This window comes from Periophthalmus magnuspinnatus, chromosome 8 (assembly GCF_009829125.3).
Source record: "Periophthalmus magnuspinnatus isolate fPerMag1 chromosome 8, fPerMag1.2.pri, whole genome shotgun sequence".
Lineage (NCBI taxonomy): Eukaryota > Metazoa > Chordata > Actinopteri > Gobiiformes > Gobiidae > Periophthalmus > Periophthalmus magnuspinnatus.
The window spans coordinates 24,150,328-24,172,420 of record NC_047133.1 but is presented as its reverse complement, the minus strand read 5'-3'; the positions used below and the strand labels follow the sequence as shown (position 1 = coordinate 24,172,420).

Genomic DNA, 22,093 nt, shown 5'->3' with positions numbered 1-22,093 from the left:
CTTCTAAACATCTGCTGGGCCATTATGAGAGCCACGTTGGATTACGGTTGTATCGCTTACATGTCTGCAGTGGAAACAAACCTCAGGAAGCTTGATGTAGAGCAGGCCCAGGCTCTTCGTATCTGTAGCAGGGCCTTCAGGACGTCTCCTGTCTCTGCAATGCAGGTTGAATTAGGAGAGATGCCACTCCGGCTTCGAAGGCTTAAGCTCATGCTGGCCTACTGGGTGAATGTAGAAGGTCATTGTGGGGCTCACCCTGCAAAAGAAATGATCAAAGAATGTTGGGAACATTACAAAACTGATTACCACAGCTTTGACTGGGTAGCAAATGCAAAAGCACAGCTCCCTGGCCTGTGTGAGCTTAACCTAAGCCCCACTTTGCCTTTATCAACTGTTGCCCTATGGAATTTCATTTTGGCTCCAGTAGATACTAGCCTACACTAGAAGCTTAAAGGAAAATCTAAAAAGTCACCTCAATATCTTGTCCAAGAGCAAATCAATCAGCTTTCAGCAAATCAAAGCTGTTTATATTTACAGACGGCTCAAAAGACCCCGAGAGTGGGTGCACTGGTGCTGCTTTTTTCATCCCTCACCTTGAGGTAGCAGTTAAGAGGAGACTGCCAGACCATCCTTCAGTCTTCACCACAGAACTAACGCCAATACAGTTGGCACTGCAATGGGCAGAAACAAACTCACAAAATCAAAGTATAGTAATAGCCTCAGACAGTCTTTCAGCATTACAGAGCATCAAGTCTGGAAAATCTGATTGTAGACAGGATCTCTGAACAGAGGTTCAGTCCTCGTGCTTCATAGAAGAGGCCTGAACTCCTCCTTTCTTTGGGTTCCTGCCCATGTTGGAGTGGAAGGTAACGAGATAGTGGACATGCTGGGTAAGAACTCGCTGAAACTACCCTCATTTCATATAGTCGTCCCAATAAGTAAATCTGAGGTCAAAACCATCATTAACAGTCACATACGGAGAAATTGGCAGGAATACTGGGACATCTCAGACACGGGAAGGCACCTTTACAGAATCTAGAAACACGTTGGCTCACGCAGTTCTGCAGGCAGGAGCCCAAGGGAAGAGAGAGTTTACACCCATTTAAGAATAGGCCCCACTGAATTAAATTATTCCCTCCATAAAATACACAAACACCCCACTGGATTATGCAACCACTGTCACAACCCAGAAACCGTTGAACATGTAATAGTCCACTGCAGCAGATATGAGAGAGGGCAGACTTAGTAACATGGTGTAGGAACAACAGACAAGAATTAGCTTTCACAAATCTTCTAGGGGCCCCTTCGCAGAAACTTTGGAAAGTCATTGTCCATTACTTAACAATAATAGGTTTAATTGATAGAATATAGTTTGGTTTATGACATAGTATTTACTTAGGGTTTTTTTTTTCCTTTCGCTGTTTATCTTCTGTCCACACTCCAGTCCAGTAGGTGGCGGTAAATGCGCCTCTCAGCTAGTTGCCAACCGCCATTAAAAAGACAAGAAGAAGAAGAAGGGTGAGCTTTCTTAGCGCTCGTGCAAAGTCCTACTCAATAGCACTATTTAAGAGACACATAAGAAATAAAATAAGTTTTCAGTTCACCAGTTTGTCCGCTTGCAGGCCAGAGTGGTATGTATTTTTCATGCGTTTATATGTAATTTTGTGTATATCTGTAATGTGAGCCATGTCTTATGTTGTATGTTGTGTGTTACCAGTTCTATGGAGTGAAGTGTAAAGAATAAAGACCACAGTGACATCAATGAAAAGAGCTGTGTCTCACGCGTTTGTGGACAACCCGGACTAGTAGAAGACTGACTGTCCCTGAGAAGGCAACGACAAGGGTGGTTCCGAATCTACTAACAAGATGCTACATGCAAGGGAAGCACCACATGCTCTAATGAAGCACCACTAAAGTCAAAATAAAGATATCGAGTGAATGCTAAGCAAGCAAGCACTGAAGTTTTTTGTCTTGGAAGTAGCACAAGCACTTGTAAACTGCATCTAACCCTAAAATAATAAGACAAATAGACAAAACAAGTAAAGGCATAACCTGCATAAGAAAGATTCAAGCTGCAAATGACAGTTAAAATGGCAGATGAAAATAAAGGTACAGTACAGCCCACTGAAGAAGATAGTGTGGAGCAGACAGATCACAAGATAATGATAGTGCAGCGCAGACAGATGGAGAAGCAGCTCCACAGCTCTGCATCAGCTGATGACACATGTCCACAAGATGTTTGTAAAAGAGGTTTAGCTAAGTGAACTGACCAAAGATTTTGAAAATCTGTACAAGAAATGGAAATACCATATAAACTGTTTTAAGAGATTTATGAAAAGTGAAGGCACTGAGCTAATCGCTGAAGCTGTGAGTGTAATGGATACATTTCAGGCACACATTTGCAAAACCTATGACGAGGTAAGAAAGACTGAAAGTCCTGACATTGAAATAAGAATAAAATGTGATGTATGCTGGGCTCTTAGTCAAGCTGCTAAGGCACAGTGCCTTCTTAAACCAGATGGCAATGCACAAAATATTCCCTGACTGGAATCAGAGTCAGTGTTCGATAGCAGTTCAAGCAGTGTCTCTTTAGGGATTATCTGCAAGTCAAAAGACATGTCCACTGTGTCTATGCAGTCATTTACAGGCACATCACAACAAAGACAAGAACTAGCAGCCTCAGAAGAAGTAATTAAAATAACGAAAACACAACATCAATGTGAGGAAGAAATCCGAGACCTTGAAATAGAGGATGCAAAGAAAAGAGCACAACAATAAAAGCAAAGTTGGAAGAAAAGAGAAAGTAAGTGAAATTATTAAAGGAGATCCAAAAGCATCATGCAGCACAAGCAAGGCTAAAGGTTTATGCTGAAAGTATCAACAGTGAGGATGAAGACAAGTCTTCTTTCTTGCTCCCACAAGTAAAGGAGGTAAGTTCCCGCCTACCAAGTTTTCCAAATATGCATTCTAAACAACAATTTGTTCCCTCTAAATCCATAGCTCTTACAAGCCACCAAGCTCTTCAAGCATCTGTGCCTCTAACAGCTGCATCCCCTACAGAACAAGTAGCCTCCATTGACCTTGTGAAAGCACTTGCTGAAGTTATAACCACTAACAGAATCCCAATCCCAGACATTAGTAGACCGTAAAAACCTGCCAATACAATAAAAGCTCCTCTTCTTGAGAAAGTACATTGGAGGTTCAGCAAGGAAGGCTATTGAATGTCACTTTCTAGTTGGAACAGATGCAGCATATCTTGCAGCTTAGGAAATACTTGAAGATAGATTTGGAAATCCCTTCATGATAGGCAAGTCCTATCGTGATAATGTATATCTGTGGCCAAAGATTACAATCAAAGACAGCCAAGAGCTATGTGAGTTTGTAGACTTCCTGAGTAGTGTTAAATCAGCTACGCCATATGTACAAGGTTTACAAGCATTAAATGACTGTTGAAAATATGGGAATAACAACAAAGCTACTACATTGGCTAAGTGCACGCTAGAACAGAACAGTGAGAGTTTCAAGATGAATACAAAATGTATCATGATTTCAGCCATTTTGTAAAATTCCTGAACAAAGAAGTGAGAATTGTCTGCAGTCATATCATCTCACTGCAGGCAATAAAGCCATTTGACCAAGACCACAATCATTTCATAATAGACAAGTCAAGAAGAAGTCACGGTCTTAATGTCAAAACACTGAACACAAGCAGTAATGAAAAGACAACTATTGCATGTCTCTTTTGTAAGAAACCTAGTCACACACTTCATAAATGTTTAAAAGTATACATTTGTGCAGTCTGAAAAGCTGTTCTTTGGCTGTCTTAAGCCCAGCCATAACTCCAAGAACTTCCAGAAGTGTCTATGACAAATACCAAAAGCTACACCCAACAGGTCTGCACCAAGAAAGACAGAAAAGAGACAAAGAACAAAACCCAAAAACCAATCAAAAACGTCCAAAGACTAACAAAGAGATAGAAAAGGTGTCTGAACCACAAGAATAAGAATCCAGTTGCCAACAACCTATACTAACAAGACGGCTGAGAACTGGTCCCATCTAAAACATTTATCAAAGGAAATGGCTCCCAGGTGATGCTGAAAATGTGCCAGAGGATGAGATAAACAAACAACCAGCCTGGTATATCCCTCATCATGGCATATACCATCATTAGAAGCCAGATAAGATCCGAGTTGTTTTTGATTGCTCTGCAAGGTTTCAAGACACATCACTGAACGAGCATCTCCTGACAGGACCAGACCTCACAAACAACCAACTAAGAGTTCTGTGTCGCTTCAGGAAAGGACAGGTGGCCATCATGTGCGATGTTGAATGCATGTTCCACCAATTTCATGTTGCTCCACAAGACCAAGATTACCTGTGGTGGGAGGACGACAACATGGCACAGCCACCATCAGTGTTGTGTATGAAAGTCAAGTTTGTCTATCGCCTGGATGCACAAACTTCGGAATTAACCATCTAGCTGCTCTAGGCAAGAGCAAGTTCAGTCAAGCTGCTGCAAAGTTTATACATCGTAACTTCTACATGGGATGATGGTTTGGCCACTGTGAACTCAGAGCAAGCCATTCAGCTTGTAACAGAAGTCAGAGAACTTCGTGACACAGGAAAGCTGCACCTGCTCAAGTTCATCAGCAACAACAAAGAAGTGATTGCTACAATCCCAGAAGAGGAATGTGCAGCAGGAACTGCAGATCTGGATCTGGCACTAGGAGAACTGAAGATGGAACGGGCATTAGGTGTCCAGTGGTGCGTAGCGTCTGACACATTTTGCTTCAGAGTTGTTAAGAACAATCCCTTCACTAGGATAGGAGTACTCTCCACAGTGGCGTCTATATTTGACCCCCTCGGATTTGTTGCCCCATTCATTCTAGTTTGCAAAAAAATCCTACAAAGAATGTGTCAGAAGAAGCTAGGTTGGGACAAGCCACTTCCACAAGACCTCAAGCCACAATGGGAAGCTTGTCTAAGAGACCTCTCGAACCTGTACAACCTAAAGATCCCACGCTGTTATCTCCCATCGACGTTCAAACAAGTGCATCGTTATGAGTTACACAATTTTTCTGATGCTAATATGTTCGGCTATGGTGTGTGCTCCTACCGCAGAACTGTGTCCAAGTCAGAAGAAGTGCAGTGCACCATGGTAATTGGTGTTCCTGCCACAAAGGTGTCAACTATCCTCAGTGATAATGGTGGCTGCCAGAACTGCATGCTTCTGGAAAAGAGAGTTGGAAGTTCAAGATCTACGAAAATACTACTGGACCAATTGCAAAGTCGTCCTTGGTTATATCAATAATGTCACAAAATAATTCCATGTATTTGTAGCCAAGAGCACAGAACCAAGTTAATGGCAATATGCTGCCTCTGAACAAAATCCCACTGATCATGCATCACATGGAGTCATGGCAAAGGAACTAGTGGAGTCCAACTGGTACACAGGACCAAGTATGTAATGCATTTATCAAGATACATAGCAATTATTAATCACTCAAAGGTTGAGATTGTTGTAAGGAAATAAATATGGTGTAATAATTTAAGAGAAATTTCAATTCATGAAGGTAAATAACTAAGTAAGTAACTATTACTGTAAGAACTAATTGTATTTCATTAGATGTCTTGTTGCTCTTGTGGTTTGTTCACGTGTGTTCAATAAAAGTTGTGAACCATCAGTTTGAGAGACCTCCTTTTCAACTGGGGATGCTACAAAAGAGGTTTTAGATAACCTGATTATACTGTCTGCTTTGTATTAGAAAACAGTATTCAAGTGCACTGAAGAGTTGACTGTATGAACCCACATATGTATTTTAAGGTCTTTCAGCTAAAATAACCCAAAAAGTAAAAAAAAAAAACAGTGCAGGCTGCTGCACTGTGTTCCAGCTACTTCCACACATCCTATAGCAGCCTGTCAGGTGAAGCACAGGCACTCAGAGCCCCTGGTTTGGACAGTGCAGGTGTGGAGGGCAGAGCACCACCCGAGCCTGAGCAGAGGCATCTGCACAGATAATGCACTAAACATAAGGCACCAAGCTCTACACTCTGTGCACCATGCAAAGTCTGTCTGCCAAGTGAATAAGACTGGAGAACAAAATAGCCAGAACATTTTATTCATTTATCGCTGTGCAATGTACAAATGGACAATGGACAGTGAGCAAAAAAAAAACAAAAACTAAACTGTCTTTTTTATTTTTAGTGGCTCAGCTTGTTGTCTCGAGCTGATTGTTGTGTCAGAGTGTGTGAGTGTGTAACTGTGTTTACTGTGAGCCAAGACAATAACTTTTATCCTATCTTATCTTAATTATTATGTAAACATTATTATTACCTGCAAGGCACATTAGTCATCCTATACGATAACACTGTTTAAGTTCTACCAGGGGATCCTCTGGTCTTCATAATCCAGCAGAGCTCTGTTGTGTTTCTCAGTCATGGAGTTCATCACCTGTAGCATCCCCGGGACACTCTCCCGAGCGTCTATGGAGGCCTGAAGGTGAAAGAGAAATATATAGAAAACAAAGCAACAAACAAACAACAAAGGTAGCTAGGTAAAACTATGGAGGAATATTCATATTGGACAAAGAGTTTATTAAGAATGATTCAAGTTTAATAAATACTTCACTAATGCACTACCCCTAACTTAATGAAAGTGTCTGTAGTCAAGTGTCATTACGAGTATTTGAATCGAATTTGAATTGATTAGTTGAAGAAGAACAACAGCGAAACAACAACAGAACAAGGCGAAATATTAAACTTGTTAAGTATTAATTCATATTCACAAGGACAAAAGTAAATATGAGGCCTATAGTTGCTACCTACTGCTTTGATTTGGAGCTTTGGAGCAGTGGTGTGCCATCTGGGCCTGCTGGACCTTCTCTGCTGGCCCTGACATTTCAGCACAAAATGTAAAACTAATGATTTTATTACATCAATTACATACCAGTTTTGTATTTTTAGATCTAGAATTCTCTCAAACATAACATAAATATGAATATTTTATCAGTGTAAGGTAGTGTGCGTCGGGCCCATACATTTACATTGAAAATAATGATTGGAAAGGTTTTTTGTAAAGTAAACGGCTCTAGTGTTTATACTAGTCTGCATATCCCTCTTAAACGATTAGCTGTGTTTTATTTCCAGTAACTAGACATGTGCTGCTACTTTTGTTTTTGATTCAGGCAGTGGTGTGGACAGCTATGGGTTTACAACAGTGTGAAGGACCCCTCCCCTCCAGGTGCACTCTGGGAGCGCTGAGGCAGCAGAGGGACATTTGAATGGGTGTTTTACAGACTAAAAGACTAAAAGTTAGTGAAGTTCAGTTTATCTAAAGTACGGGACAATGCATGAAGAGCCCAGAGGAAGATTGTTTTGGAGAAAGAGAGACTTTTCAGAGAAGACTAGAAATAGGCCACCATTTTACACCATTGGACCTGCAGGATAAAAAAGTGAAGCTGGATGTGTATAATTCTGCAGACAGGGCACACCACAGAGGGACAGCAGGTGAGTCTGTTTATTACACTGACTGTTTTTGGTTGTGTCTAGTCCTTTTGTCTCTAAACCATCAGATGACGTGAGTGCAGCTGAAGCAGGTTATTACTCCTGTTGTCAGATTAACAATGTTGATTATGGCAGAAACCTCTATGTTACATTTGCTGAACGAAAGAACGACCCGTGAAAGACTTCTGAATGCATTCTAAATGCTGATTTAAATGTGCATTTACACGAAATCTCAGCTAATTTTGTAAGCAAACTTGTGCTATAACTCAAGTCTGCATCTAAAGCCTGAAATTAGACATCATAATAACACAATCCTAAAGTCCTCTTTTTGTGTCTGTTCTTTAAAGTGAGCAGATTTTGTGCAGTCCAAATGATTTGATGATTATAAATCTGATCATTATAAATCCAATCTTATGTCCAGTCTGTTTCTCTTATGTGACTCTGACTTGTATAATTGCTTTGTACTTCTAGAGTGTTATCATTCTGAAGTAAGTGTACCTTTACTTAAATGTACCTTTACTTAAGTACATCTTTTGGCTGCTCTGTCCAATTCTGCATTTTATAACAAAGAACTGATAAATGTAAGCCCACTTTAGGCAACTGGAACATATAAAAATGCACTAGAAATCAGGAAAAGAAATGTCTAAATTTTAAACATTCCTCTAGGTGCCCTTCCTCACATTTTTTTATAGTGTTGATGACAGCGTTGTCTTCATTTTGTCAAATATGGACACGTGGCACTGAAACAGTAAGGGCCCCAGTGGCAAATTCTGCGTAGAGCCCCCTGAAGGCTAGGGCCGGTCCTGTCTGACATGCACTGATTACTGATCCATTTTCTGAGTTACCCTCAGTCAGAAAGAACAGACAAACTCCACTTGTACAGTTCAGGGATGTTTATTTAGGATGAAGGAGGAGGTGATATTGAAGGAGTGATTATTACACAGATGGTTGCATGTGCTTTGGTTTGTGGGTATGTATGTGTGTATGTGTGGTTATCTTTAAAGAAGGCAAAAGTATATATGCATTAGAAAGACCAATAAACTATATAGTGAAATGAATAGAGGAACAAAATGACATGCTATGACACAAAGGAACCACAGGTAGGCGCTCCAACACAATAAATTAACTTATAGGCAAACCTTGAGGACTCATAAAAATGCAATAATGGCCAATGTGACCTGTGAACAACACGAGGCTCAGCTCCTAACACCGTTATAACTCTGCACTGAACTCGCACGCCACAGGCCTTCAGGAATAATAACAGGTGAATCATGGGTAATGTAGTCCACCAGACTTTTAAGAATCAGATGTGTTACTTGGGGAGTTACATGTTTAGAAATGCCCTCTCTTTCCTTGGGTTTTCTATCTGCAAGATGCTGGTCCTAGAGTTAAAACTGACCAATCAGATTGTCCCTTTGCAGTTGATTGACAGGCAGACATGAGCACTGGTGCAATGGCTTACTCCCGCCCAGGCCAGCTGTGTCCTCAGCGCTGGGCCTGGCCCTGTCATGACTGCAGAGGCCACTAGTTGGCACCAGATTGTTTGCCTGAATGACTAGCACGACCTTAGTCTGTTTCACTTTTGACGGAGTTTGAATGAAAAGGAATATGCTTTCATTTGGACTTCATTTTTGGACAGATAATGGGATTACTTTTCAAAGGGGAGCAGTTTATGTTTGTTACTTAAGTTAGTTGTAATGAAATGTTTAGAAGAGCATCTAAAACCACCAGGCTACTTGTCAAGCATTTACTGACACTCAGACCTCACAGAGCACAGAGTGAACGGCCTGTAGGATTTATAGTTCCATGGTACTGTATGTAGCCATCATATGTGAAAGTATTGGCCTGATGAAGAGAGCAGCAGTGAGTGAGGTGCTGGTGTTATCATACGGTCCATGTGCAGTAAATTGGATTATAAAATAAAGAAAACAAAGTTAAACTGTGTCCATTAAGATAAGATCTGCCTTTATTAGTCCCACAGTGGAGAAATTCCAGTATTGCACCACACAGTTAAAGAACAGAAGGAAAATGGTACATGCAATAAAACAAGATAATAGATAAATAGTTTAAAATAATTTAAAAAATATACTTAAAAATAAACTAAAAATAGACTCTAATATAATGTCTTCATAAAGTGACTTAAGTATTGCACATAGGAATGGATGAATGACACATCTTCAGTGTTAACAGTGTTCATTGTACAGTCTGACAGCAGCAGGAAGGAAAGACCTGCGAAACCTCTCCTTCACACAGCGAGGGTGAATCAGTCTGTCACTGAAGCTGCTCTCCAGGGCAGACGGAGCGTCCTGCAGGGGGTGAGACTCATGGCGCAGCATAGAAATGACCTTGGCCAGGACCTTCCTGTCCCCCACCTCCTGCACTGAGTCCAGAGGACAGCCCAGGACGGAGCTGGACTTCTTGATGACCTTGTCCAGCTTCTTCCTCTCCCTCTCTGTGATGCTGCTGCTCCAGCAGACCACACCGTACAGGATGGCTGATGCCACCACAGAGTCATAGAAGGTCTTCAGGAGTGACCCTCTCACTCCAAAAGACCCGAGTCTTCTCAGGAGATAGAGCCTGCTCTGGCCCTTCCTGTACAGTGCGTCTGTGTTGTGAGTCCAGTCCAGTTTGTTGTTCAGATGAACACCCAGGTACTTGTATGAGTCCACTCTCTCAATGTCCCTTCCCTGAATGTTCACTGAGGGGGCAGTAGAGTGGCGTCTGCGGAAGTCCACCACCATCTCCTTGGTCTTCTCTGCATTGATGATGAGGTGGTTCTGCTGACACCAGTCCACAAAGTCCTGTGTTAGCCCTCTGTACTCCACATCGTCATCATCCTTGATGAGGTCAATGATGGCAGAGTCATCAGAGAACTTCTGCAGGACGCAGCCGTCTGTGTTGTGTCTGAAATCTGCAGTGTAAAGGGTGAAAAGAAAGGGCGCGAGGACAGTGCCCTGGGGCGCCCCCACACTGCAGGTCATGAGATCAGACTATCTCACAAACTGGGGCCGGTTTGTGAGATAGTCCAGGATCCAGTCTGCCAGGTCACAGTCCACCCCGGCGGTCTCCAGCTCAGGAGCAGTGGCTGGATGATGTTGAAAGCACTGGAGAGGTCAAAGAAGAGAATCCTCACAGTGCTACCGGGGTTCTCCAGGTGAGCCAGTGAGTGGTGCATCAGATAGATGATGGCGTCCTCCACTCCGATGCCAGGCCGGTACGCGACCTGCAGCGCGTCCATCGCTGAGCTCACGGTGGAGCAGAGGTGGCCAAGGACCAGTCTCTCCAGTGTCTTCATCAGGTGGGATGTTAGAGCCACCGGCCTGAAGCTGCTGAGCTCCTTGGCCTGTGGTGTCTTGGGCACCGGTACCACACAGGAGGTCTTCCAGAGTTGTGGTACCACCCTCAGCTTTATGTTGAAGACATGCTCCATAACTCCGCACAGTTCATCTGCACAGGATTTAAGGAGCCTGGAGCTGATGCCGTCTGGTCCTGCTGCCTTCCTGGATCTGATCTTCTTGAGCTCCAGTCTCACCTGGGCTGTAGAAAATGACTGGGAGGATGTCCATGTGTATTGGTGGGCTGAAGAGCAGAGGCAGAGGTGTGAAGAGGTACAGGAGTCCGCCATTGTCCAGCCGGGGAGGGGAGAGCAGGTAGCTGGGTGGGGGGAGGGGTGGGTGATTGATCAAATCTCAGGAAGTGAGAATTGAGGTCGTTCACCCACAGCAGGTCCCCCTCCGTCTGGGCAGGAGGTGCTTTGAAGCCTGAGATAGTCTTTAGACTTCTCCACACCCCCTGGATGTTCTTCTCTTGTAGCTGTTGCTCCATCCTTCTCTTATGGCTGGCTTGGCTTGTCCTGATTTTCCTTATAGTTGTATTCAGCTGTTGATGGTGATGTGCATGCGCATTATGTTTCAGCGTGTGCGCTTGTGTGGCCGTATCAATCGCCTGTGTGTTTAGGCAGGAAGGTAGTTAGTGTAGTCAACAAAAGCACCAAATATTGTGGAGTATCAGCCCTGCCTCCTCCAGCGCAGCTCAGTAGGTGAGTGCACGGGCTGAGAGGCTGTGTGTGGTCACTTTGGCATGTATATGGCCACAGATGGTTATATCTGTAAATATGGGCAGCTGGCCCAGGTCACTGATAATGAGTAAATATACATACGCCTATGTGCACTGTGCACTTTTCTGCCAACAAAAAAAGACTCTAACAGCCACAATACATTTTATTAGTGAATATAAATGCATTGTTACATAGAAGGCTCTTTAATCCTTTGAGATTATGCTGCAGTTTCATTCAGATTTACCAGTTTATGGTCTGGCCTTTATAATCTGTCAGAACTCCGTGATGCTTCTCAGACATGGAGTTTATCACCTGCAGCACCCCCTGGATACTCTCCTCACGGTCTATGGGGGCCTAAAGGTGAAAGAATACATATAGAACAAAGCTGTTAAACAAAAAGCAATATATATTTTAAGTGTATTGTTAGAAAATCTGTTTCCTAAAGTATATTAATGCTGCAATATTTTGGTCTTTGAACTCCACACCTCACAACATAGAATAGTCAAGTTTAACTAGTTGTAGAAGTTGTAAGTCTAAACCTTACATTTGTGTTTTTATTTCATGCATTCACCCTTCTGCACCTTTGTATGTGTATTAATAACTGTCCGATCAAATAATGTCTCCACTGTCATATAAGATGAAGTTATTCGTAACTTTAGTTTTAAGTATTGGTCAGATTTGTGGAACATGTTGTCACTCACGTAGGCTGTGCCCATGGCTGTCCTGACCCACCCCGGGTGCAGCACAGTGAACAGAATCTCCTCCTTCTGGAACTCAAAAGCAGCACAAGCGTTCAGCATGTTCAGAGCCGCCTGAAAGGAGATGCAAGTGAGAATAAGACAAGAACATATTTAGACACAAATTCATATTAAAGGAACCTCATGTAGGCTAACATTTTGATTTCATAAACATGACATCTGTGTCCCCAGATACAAACTAGACATCATCAATTAAATGGCCTTTACCTAACCTGGTCCTCACCAGATTGACATGTGTAGCCCTCTGAATAGAGTTTTACACTTTTATCAATCTGGGATAGCTCTCACTGAAACTGATCTGAACCAGTGAAATGAATGCTTCATGTTGATTGGTCGAAGTGTCAAAACAGTGCAAGCCAAAAAATCAAGATTTAGGTAAAACCAGTTTAGAAAAAAGCACGTATCTTACCTGTTCAAAAATGTGCAAAGCACTGCCCACGTTTTTCACAAACAAAATAGCCTGTATTTCCTCTAAAATAATCTAAAGTACATCTGTTTATCAAAATACTGCCCTGTGATTGGTCAATGGACCTGTCACAGGCAAATGCTTCAGCTGGAGCTGAACAAGATGGATTCTTAAGAGTTTCTCAAATTATAAAAATCACGAGAATTCATCTTGCTGGCGGGGCTTTATTAATGTTTTCATGTAGATTTTTTCCTTGATTAGCAAAACAGTGGACATGATGGCCAAATTGTTTATGTCATCAAGACGATTATCCAATTAGAAAGCAGAGTCTCACATGGGTCTCTCATTTGCATTGCCGGTTTGAATGCTCAAATCCAGTTGGTTTCAAAATAGAAGAACTCTCTCTGATCCGAATGCTCATCACCAAAACTCTGGCATATGCAGCCAATTGTTAATCAGTGCTAGTGCAGCCTCTGCAGCTCAGTGAGTAAATTCTGGAGGTTCAGAGCTTTCACATGAGTTCTGTCCATACACTGAGAATGAGAAAAAACTGTATCTAAAAGCGGGTTTGGGATGTACTTTGAGTGGGTTACTTGTGAATTGTTACACCAACTATAACAACTACAGTGCATATTTGGCCTAAGCAACGCGATTTCACTTGAGTTCACACAATAACACAAATATAATGACCTGAAAACTGCTCATTTATCAATCTGGGATAGCTCTGTCAGATCAGTGGAACAAGCTGAAAAATCAACATTTATTTAAAATCCAGTTTACAGAAAAGCATATGCATCTTACCTGTCCAAAAATGCACAAAGCACTCCCACTGCACGTTTTTCACAAATAAATGGTCTGCATTTCCACTAAAATAGGCTAAAGTATGCAAGTACTGTTTTAACAGTAAGAGTGCAGGCTACATACATTTCATGCATACATTTCCTTTAATATGAGTAATGTGTTTACCTTACTGATGCGATATGGGACTGCTGTCAGATATTTTTGTATAGCTTGAATGTTTTCAATTGATCCAATAATAGAGGACATGTTGACCACAGCTGCTTTTCGACAAGACATCCCAGGCACCTCACTGTTCTTTGCTGCTGCACGTAGATAAGGAAGAAACTCCTAGTTTGAAACAATACAAGATTATGTCAAAGTTATATATAAACTAGTTTCCTCATCTACTATGCATCTCTTACTTGAATGACACTCATGGGGCCGATTACATTTGTGTTGAAAGTTTTGGCCATGTCCTCTGGAGTGGAGTCGACTAGAGTTGAGTTGATTAAGATGGCTGCATTGTTAATAACGAGGTTTAGGCCTTTTTCTCCCAGAAGTGAGCCCACCTGTTCAGCTGACTGCCTGATGCTGCTCCGGTCTGCAGTGTCTAACAAGAGAAGTACAAAGAAATGAACCCTCTGTTCACCTTCCAGGACCTATTGTGCCCTTTGCAATATTCATTTTCAAACCATTTTGTGTTTATTGGATCTTGTTCAAATTTCCCTTAGCCTAATTATTTTCAAAGAGGCTCATTTCGTCAATTTAACTTTTTTGAAATAGCCGTCTATAGCTGAGCTTCAAAAAGCATTTTGTGTCTTTCTCTTTGAACAGCCATAAAAACACAATACATTCATATTTCTTTGTACTTTAAATATTCATAGTTTTCATTAGTAATGACTTAATCTTGAAATATACATACCAAATAATTGGGATATTTTTATATGAGCTTTTATATGTGTCCAGTGGATGGCGCCACTTTCCCGATGATGATGATGATGATGATTAACATTATTATTATTATTATTATTATTATTATTATTATTATTATTATTATTATTATTATTATTATTATTATTATTATTATTATTATTATTATTATTATTCCATCGCTCCAAAAGGGTTAAAAAAAAATCTGTATTTGTAATTTTCCAGTGGTTATGGAGCCAAGTACTGTGTGGGACTGACACACTGTATGTGTTTATGTGCATGTGAGAACTGCTCTGAGAATGCTGCAAATGAATTGCCCTCAGGGACCTGTACATTTTCTGAATCTGAATCAAAATGTCATGTACAAACATGTAGGCTATGTTTTAAAATGGTGAGATCAGCAAACAAACAAAATATGATTTAAGACCACAACCTATCCAACCACACACGTTATCAACTCGGCAATATAATCTGAGTGTTTTTTTGGTAAAGTTTGGAAGACCTAAAGAAACCAGAGTAGTAGCCTATGGTGCAGTGGTGCAAAAGGAGTTAATACAAATTGTGCAATAGATGACACAGACTAAAGGGTGTTGCCTCTGCACTTTTGTGTCATTACAAAAAGCTTGTTATAAGCATTATTCTACAACAATAACATTTTAGTGTCACTTACCCATGCATATGACTTTGATGATGTCTGGGTGTTTCTTTGCCAGAGCTCGTAACTCCTAACATAAAACATAAAACTGTGTTTTGTTGCTTATTGCTATTGATACCCTACATATGAACAAATGTGAAGTTTACCTCAGCTCTGGGTCCATCCGGATCCCTGCAACAAGCGAACAGCACACTCAAAGGTGTCAAGGGACTCTGTGTATCCACCATCTGTTTGACCATCTCCAGACCCAGGCCTCTGTTGGCTCCTGTTATCAACACGCTGATGGGTTTAGAAGACATTTTCCTCTTCTTTGCAGATTTGATCCACTGCACATGACTCAGGACTTGTGAAGTATTTATTTCAGCAGATTAAACCACTCCCACAATTCATATCTGACTCCACCTCTATAAAAATGTTTTGTCATAGCATGTACAGTGGGGCAAAAAGTATTTAGTCAGCCACCAATTGTGCAAGTTCTCCCACTTAAAAAGACAATAGAGGCCTGTAATTTTCATCATAGGTTCACTTCAACTATAAGAGGCAGAATGAGGGGAAAGAGGAAATCACATTGTAAGATTTTTAATGAATTAACTGGTAAATTCCTTGGTAAAATAAGTATTTGGTCACCTACAAACAAGCAAGATTTCTGGCTTTCACAGACCTGTAACTTCTTCTTTAAGAGGCCCCTCTGTCCTCCACATTACTTGTATTAATGGCACCTGTTTGAACTATCAGTTCAGAATTATCAGTATAAAAAACACCTGTCCGCAACCTCAAACAGTGAGACGCCAAACTCCACTATGGCCAAGACCAAAGAGCTGTCAAAGGACACCACAAACAAAACTGTAGACCTGCACCAGGCCCCAAAGACTGAATTTGCAATAGGTAAACAGCTTGATGTGAAGAAATCAACTGTGAGAGCAATTATTAGAAAATAGAAGACATACAAGACCACAGATAATCTCCCTCGATCTGGGGCTCCACGCAAGATCTCACCCCATGTCATATGGTCAGATAAAACCAAAATAGAACTTTTTGGTGAAAACTGAACTTGTTGTGTTTGGAGGAGAAAGAATTCTGATTTGCATCCAAAGAACACTGTATCTACTGTGAAGCATGGGGGTGGAAACATCATGCTTTGGGGCTATTTTTCTGAAAAGGGACCAGGACGACTAATCTTTGTGAAGGAAAGAATGAATGAGGCCGTGTATCGTCCGATTTTGAGTGAAAACCTCTTTCCAAAGGCATTGAAGATGAAATGTGCCTGGGTCTTTCAGCATTACAATGATCCCAAACACACCGCCCCGGCAGTGAAGGAGTGGGTTCGTAAGAAGCATTTCGAGGTCCTGGAGTGGCCTAGCCAGTCTCCAGATCTCAACCACATAGAAAATCTTTGGAAGGAGTTGAAAGTCTGTGTTGCCCAGCGACAGCCTCAAAACATCCCTGCTCTAGAGGAGATGTGCAGGAGGAATGGGCCAAACTACCAGCAACAGTGTGTGAAAACCTTATGGAGACTTACAGAAAACATTTGACCTCTGTCATTGCCAACAAAGGTTATATAACAAAGTATTGAACTTTTGTTATTGACCAAATTCTTATTTTCCACCATAATTTGCAAATAAATTCTTTTAAAAATCAGACAATATGATTTTTTTTTCTCATTTTGTCTCTAATAGTTGAAGTGAACTTATGACGAATTTGCAGGCCTCTCTCATATTTTTAAGTGGGAGAACTTGCTCAGTTGCACTGACTAAATACTTTTTTGCCCCACTGTATGTATGTTTGAATTGTAAGAACTATGACATGCAAAAATGACAATTACTTTTAGAATACCAGTATATGGCACTGTATTTAAAGGAGTTTCTATCTTTTTTGATATCAGAGCCTTTTCCTGCATCTGGCTTTCAAGTTATAAAAGTTAGTAGTTATTGTATAAACAATAGAAAGACAATAAATTACAAAAAGATAAACCTAAAATTAAATGTGTCTGGAGAGATGTCTGTAAAACTATTAATTTTTCAACTTCATGTTATATGGAGCCATTATGAGAATGTTTCACCAATCAAAACATATTTTGTATTGAATTGTTAATTGCCATGGCAACAATTCTAACTTGGATTACAAAGATCCGAACATATGTGGTTGTCGTTGTTGACTTTACAATCAACAGTGACAACAATGTTTTTTTGAGTTTTTCCTTTCCAAGAAGGAGGATCTAAGGACACAGGATGTTCTTGGAAAGTTGTTTTCTGTTGGTTAATCTGTCAATGTCTGTGTCAGTGATTTTCTAAGTTTGTGTAGGTTAAATCAACTATCCTGTTAAGCCCTAAGAGGCAAATGCTGTTGTGATCATATTCCAGGAACAAGAATAAAGTACGAGAAAGAGCCCAATCAAAGGAGAATTTGTGTACTTACATCCAAACAAGACACATAATCAATGTAACTCAATGTCCTGCACTGACAATCCATGGTCAAAGGGTCAATCATCTCAATTTGTGACACTATTTGTATCCCCCCACTGCTGGTGAAACAAAGGATGTAAGCGACACATACAAATAAATATTATAAAAATCTAACAAGTCATTTAAGTCACATTTGAATACAACATTTAGTGTGACAAAAACACACCCACAACATAGAAGGACATCTTTCATTTGGCCTCTAGGGGAGAAATTGGCAGTGTCTTGCTCTTTCTGGATACTGTGGGAGAATTTTGGAGCTGTGGACACTGATTAAAATTCAGATTAAGAATACCATAGCCAATTTAAGAGGCGGAAGTAATGGGTATGATAGAGGTATAAAGAGGATGTTACACAGGCTGGCACTTGCATGTTTGGCTTGACTTTGACTGATATTGAGTAATTTTTTGTAGACTAATCATAACCTTGTCCATTGTAAATAATGCCTACCCTTGTTGGTTGTTACCTTTCAGTTAATTTGTAGAGAAACTTTGCCATATAATGTAATCAAATTGAGTCACAAGGCAGTGCCAAACCTGAATAAAAAATAACAAAGAGTGATAGGATTGGCCTGAAAACATATGCGCCATCATCAGCAAGCATAATACTTAACACATGCAGTCAACTTATCACTAAATAAATAAGGAGTAGGATTACAAAGGTTAGCTAGTGTCCCCAACTCTTCTGTTCTCCCACAGTTCTCATGTGATTGTTGTATACTTCCTCACATGTATACATTCGTACGGCACATACAGTACGCGATGCAGTACATGATGCAGTAACATGCACATACATACAAATAAATAAATATGCTTTTTTCTCATAAATGCACTTGTGTCCGCAGCTCTCCGCTTTAAAATCTGAAGGTGCATACATAAAACATTCCCGGTTGTTATTATAGAAAAGGTCCATGCATGTCTGGCACTTCTGAGTTCAGCATTACATTTGTGCTTGTGCCATCTATTCTCCAGTGAAATTAAGTCTTGATTTGTTACTTATTCCATATTGGGACAGTATGTTTGTTTATTTTTCTGTTTCTCACAGATGGGTGCTGTCCGGTGTATCAAACCGGTGGGTATCGGAAAGACCTGCGCTGCACTTCCGGCTGTTTCCCTGATTGGGCACAACTGAGAGGGGATCTGGTCTGATTAAATACCTGCGCATGAACACAAGAGAGAGCAGGTTTACAAGTCTTTTCTTTTGAGTATTTTTTTGTGTGTGTGTGTGTTTTTTAATCTTTATACTCACACAACATCGTGCAGCTCCAGTCGAGTGTCCGGAGAAGGGTTGATGAGAATGTAGGATAGTCTGTTGCCTTGGTCAGTCATCCCATCTGACACAAGAGGAAGAGGATAAGGAGGAAGGAGAGAGGGAATCACAGTATGTTCTGGATATGCAGTCTGTAATGTGTCTACACTGTTAGGCTCCCTTTTACAATTGCTTTGACATAGTTGCTATGTAGACCTTGAATGACATTTTTATTAAACAGAATAAGTGACCCAGTGTATATATGTATGTGTATTTATATGTGTGTGTGTATGTATGCATGTATCTATCTATCTGTCTGTTTATCTATTTTTGTTATGGCATTCTTTATCTTAAATCTTTACTGTCTCCTTGACCTAAACTTCATGATACTATCTGTTGTTATGCACAGATGTATCTCTTGTGTCCAGCGGCCTCGAGCCACTTGGACTACACTAAACTGGTATGATTGTTTTAATGGTATAAGTACACTGTATGTTCATTTGTCAGCTGAGTGTGAGACGACACTATTAGGGACAACAGATCTTTGACAACTGTGCACAATCGATTCAATAAACCATACTTTTTTCCAGTTCTCTGTTGATTTTCTATTTTTTAAGGTTTTTATTATTAGAAATTCTACTTTTTTTGTTTTTTACTGGCCAACTTCTGTACTGATATTGGCTTAATTTTATAACATATGATAATTGTGATTACTATTTTCTGCACATAAATACTTGTTTCTGTGTAGTACGTGTCTATTTGACTAACAAATTGTATTATTATTTATGTATAATGGATATACTTATTTTTTTCATTTTCTATTTTGGCTTTGTGTCAACACATCAAATCAACTGTCATATACAGTACCTACCAGTATTTAGGTATTTATAAGTTTTATAAATACCTAAATTTTAAGTTTTAACCTTATAATTTGACATTAGTTTTATGTCAGATGCGCTGTTATATTCTCCAAGTTTAGGGCAGACACAAAAGATATGTTGGCTTGTATTTCCATTGTAAGATTTGTGAGAAAAACTTCAGTATTTACTAGTAGTAAATTTAGTTTTAAACATCTATCATTGGCATAGAGTCTAGAAAAATGTCAAAACCTGTCTTACTGAATCCAGTGGGAGACAGTCCCAAGTGTTTCATTCTGGTCCGGACTAAGGAGTTTAGCTCCTGTCTCTCGGAGCGCCTGAACAGGGTGAGTCTCTGCTGGCTGATCCTCTCTGCTGCGCTCCCAGGACCCCCCTTGGCTGAGCTGGATGACCTCCCACCTTTTCGGCTCAGCCTGCGTGCCCACTGCATGCTCTTCCTCCTCAGCAGTGGGTGATCCGTAGTGTGGGATGAGGAGGAGGAAGAGATGGGCTCGGAGGAGGTGGAGTTTCGGTGAGAGCCTGATAGAAGAGGCTCTCTGCTCTCCCTGGTGTCCTCATAGTCCTCTACTGTGATGGATACTTGGGACTGGACAAAAAGATGAGACATTACAGTATAATTTCTGCCCATTTAAGTGTCCTAGACCTTTATTTTGATTATTCTAGTTTGGTGACAAATGAATAATTGTCTAATACAGTAAATAAAATGAGGGGAATGTTAATTGTATAATATAGCTTGTCCAAAGAAACGTTTCCTCCATGTAACCAATACAAGCTGTCCAAAAATGCCCTCCAAAGACACCCCTAATATCTAATTATGTCTCTTTTATAACTTTAATCAGTCTAGTCATTAATGGACAGAGAAGATAAGCATTTTGTATGTTGCACAAAGCTTTAAATGTCTCTATCCACTATTTCGCTTTAATATTAAACTTTTTTAGAAGAAACTGGATCACAGTATCTACATTTCTATGCTGGTTAAAGTTTGTAGTCAGTAAAATGATAGCCATCTGTATCTTCTGGTTTGAATTCTAAACACTAATTTGATTTAGAATTATTAAATTATTCAGCATTGTTGTTGATTCAGTATTACATGTTGGCCACTTGGGGGCAGTAGAATAGAACATTGCAGCTCTATTGGGAAGTACAGACTAATAATAGCCAAACCACATCATAAATGTGAGATATTTTTAGCACTGTTATTTCTGCACTGTTATTTCTACAATATTTATTTTTAGCTTTGTAATTTGATGATGTGCTTGATCACACCACATTTTTCAGAAAGTGCTGTGTCTTTTGCAATTAAGAAAGAAAAAGTCAAATTCTGTTGAAAGACAGACTGCAAATGAAAGACTAAGATACTACATTTTCTTAGTGGCTGACCTCTGACACTGGTAACTTGTGTGCTTCTGTTCTGTAAATCCCAATGGGAATGTCTCCAGTGGAGGAGCACAATTTCTGGTAAAGACGTCCATAAGTTCTTATCCATAGATCATCTTCTGTTATTTTCATCTAAAACAAAAAGCTGTTACTAGACTTGTCAAATATTTTGGCATTTCAGTAGTACTTTTCATGTGTGTACTCACGGCACATAGAAATCCCGACCCAGGCATGGAATCCAGGCCGAGAAGCAGTCTGGCGATGGAGATCATGTAGTCCTTTACAAATGACTACAACAAAAACAACCAAGGTCAAGAAGAGATAAAAATGAGCTCAAAACTATACTAACTAATAATGATGATGTGTTATTCGCTGTGCAAGTTGGTGCATTATCTTTTCACACCATACTCTATAGTAGTAAGCTTCTGTAGCCACAGCTGCCCTTTTGACCAACAGTAACACAAACTACATTCACACAGAGTATAGCACAAGTATTCTTACTAAAGGGTTACTAAAGGTAGTAATTCAAAAGGTTTGTTTATGTTTAAGACATAAAGGTAAAGAATGTGCAAAGTATACACTCATTTATCATTTATACAATGATTGTTTTCAGTAACAGGTTGCTCTAAAATTGTTGATTTTTCCAAATGTTGAGCTAAGTACAAAAACAATCACATGTGTAGAGGGCATTTAGGTAGAGCATTGGCTCAAATGGACATGTATAGCCATTGTATCCTTGGGCAAGTCACTTAACTACGCCAGATAGGGATCGTATTTGATAAGGATACATTGCGGTTTGTTTGTGAGTACCTGGTACAGCAGGGTGTCCAGCATGCTAACACTGAAAACCTTCCCTGCAGCAAAGGGCAAGCGAAACATGAACACCAAGTTGGAGCCTTTTTCTCTTTCCTTCTGCAAAAAACATAGCACATAAATGAGAACGCATACAAAGTCCTGTAAGTAACAAATCTGAGGCACCGGATTTCTATGAATAATAACTGCAAACTTCATTTTGGTAACTTGATATAGCATTATTAATCCT

General features: G+C 40.3%; 2 protein-coding genes across 2 annotated transcripts in view; both read right to left on the bottom strand.

Annotated features, from left to right (window-relative positions):
* Positions 1-11,707: 11,707 nt before the first annotated feature.
* On the bottom strand, positions 11,708-15,415 carry LOC117375008 (C-factor-like). The gene is made up of 6 exons (XM_033971262.2): positions 15,236-15,415; positions 15,105-15,159; positions 13,927-14,114; positions 13,691-13,852; positions 12,262-12,372; positions 11,708-11,914 (listed from the first exon to the last, which is right to left on the bottom strand). The coding sequence occupies exons 1-6, from the start codon at positions 15,386-15,388 to the stop codon at positions 11,801-11,803; spliced, it is 783 nt and encodes a 260-aa protein (XP_033827153.1). The 5' UTR covers positions 15,389-15,415; the 3' UTR covers positions 11,708-11,800.
* A 2,046-nt stretch (positions 15,416-17,461) lies between these two features.
* LOC117375310 (potassium channel subfamily T member 2) overlaps positions 17,462-22,093 on the bottom strand; it is a 73,001-nt gene continuing 68,369 nt past the window's right edge. Inside the window, exons 25-30 of the mRNA XM_033971608.2 lie at positions 21,862-21,963; positions 21,258-21,341; positions 21,055-21,183; positions 19,915-20,260; positions 18,797-18,881; positions 17,462-18,704 (exon numbers count right to left, since the gene is read on the bottom strand). Of these exons, the coding sequence (XP_033827499.1) occupies positions 18,587-18,704; positions 18,797-18,881; positions 19,915-20,260; positions 21,055-21,183; positions 21,258-21,341; positions 21,862-21,963 (864 nt within the window). The 3' untranslated portion in view covers positions 17,462-18,586. The remainder of the gene's footprint in view (positions 18,705-18,796; positions 18,882-19,914; positions 20,261-21,054; positions 21,184-21,257; positions 21,342-21,861; positions 21,964-22,093) is intronic.

Bases quoted from the DNA above. Each gene is read 5' to 3' on its own strand.
- LOC117375008 (XM_033971262.2), bottom strand. From the start codon at position 15,388: ATGTCTTCTAAACCCATCAGCGTGTTGATAACAGGAGCCAACAGAGGC. The intron at 14,115-15,104 runs GTAAGTGACACT...TTCTCTTGTTAG, and splicing joins CATCAAAGTCATATGCATGG to ACACTGCAGACCGGAGCAGC. The intron at 13,853-13,926 runs GTAAGAGATGCA...GTTTCAAACTAG, and splicing joins GCCCCATGAGTGTCATTCAA to GAGTTTCTTCCTTATCTACG.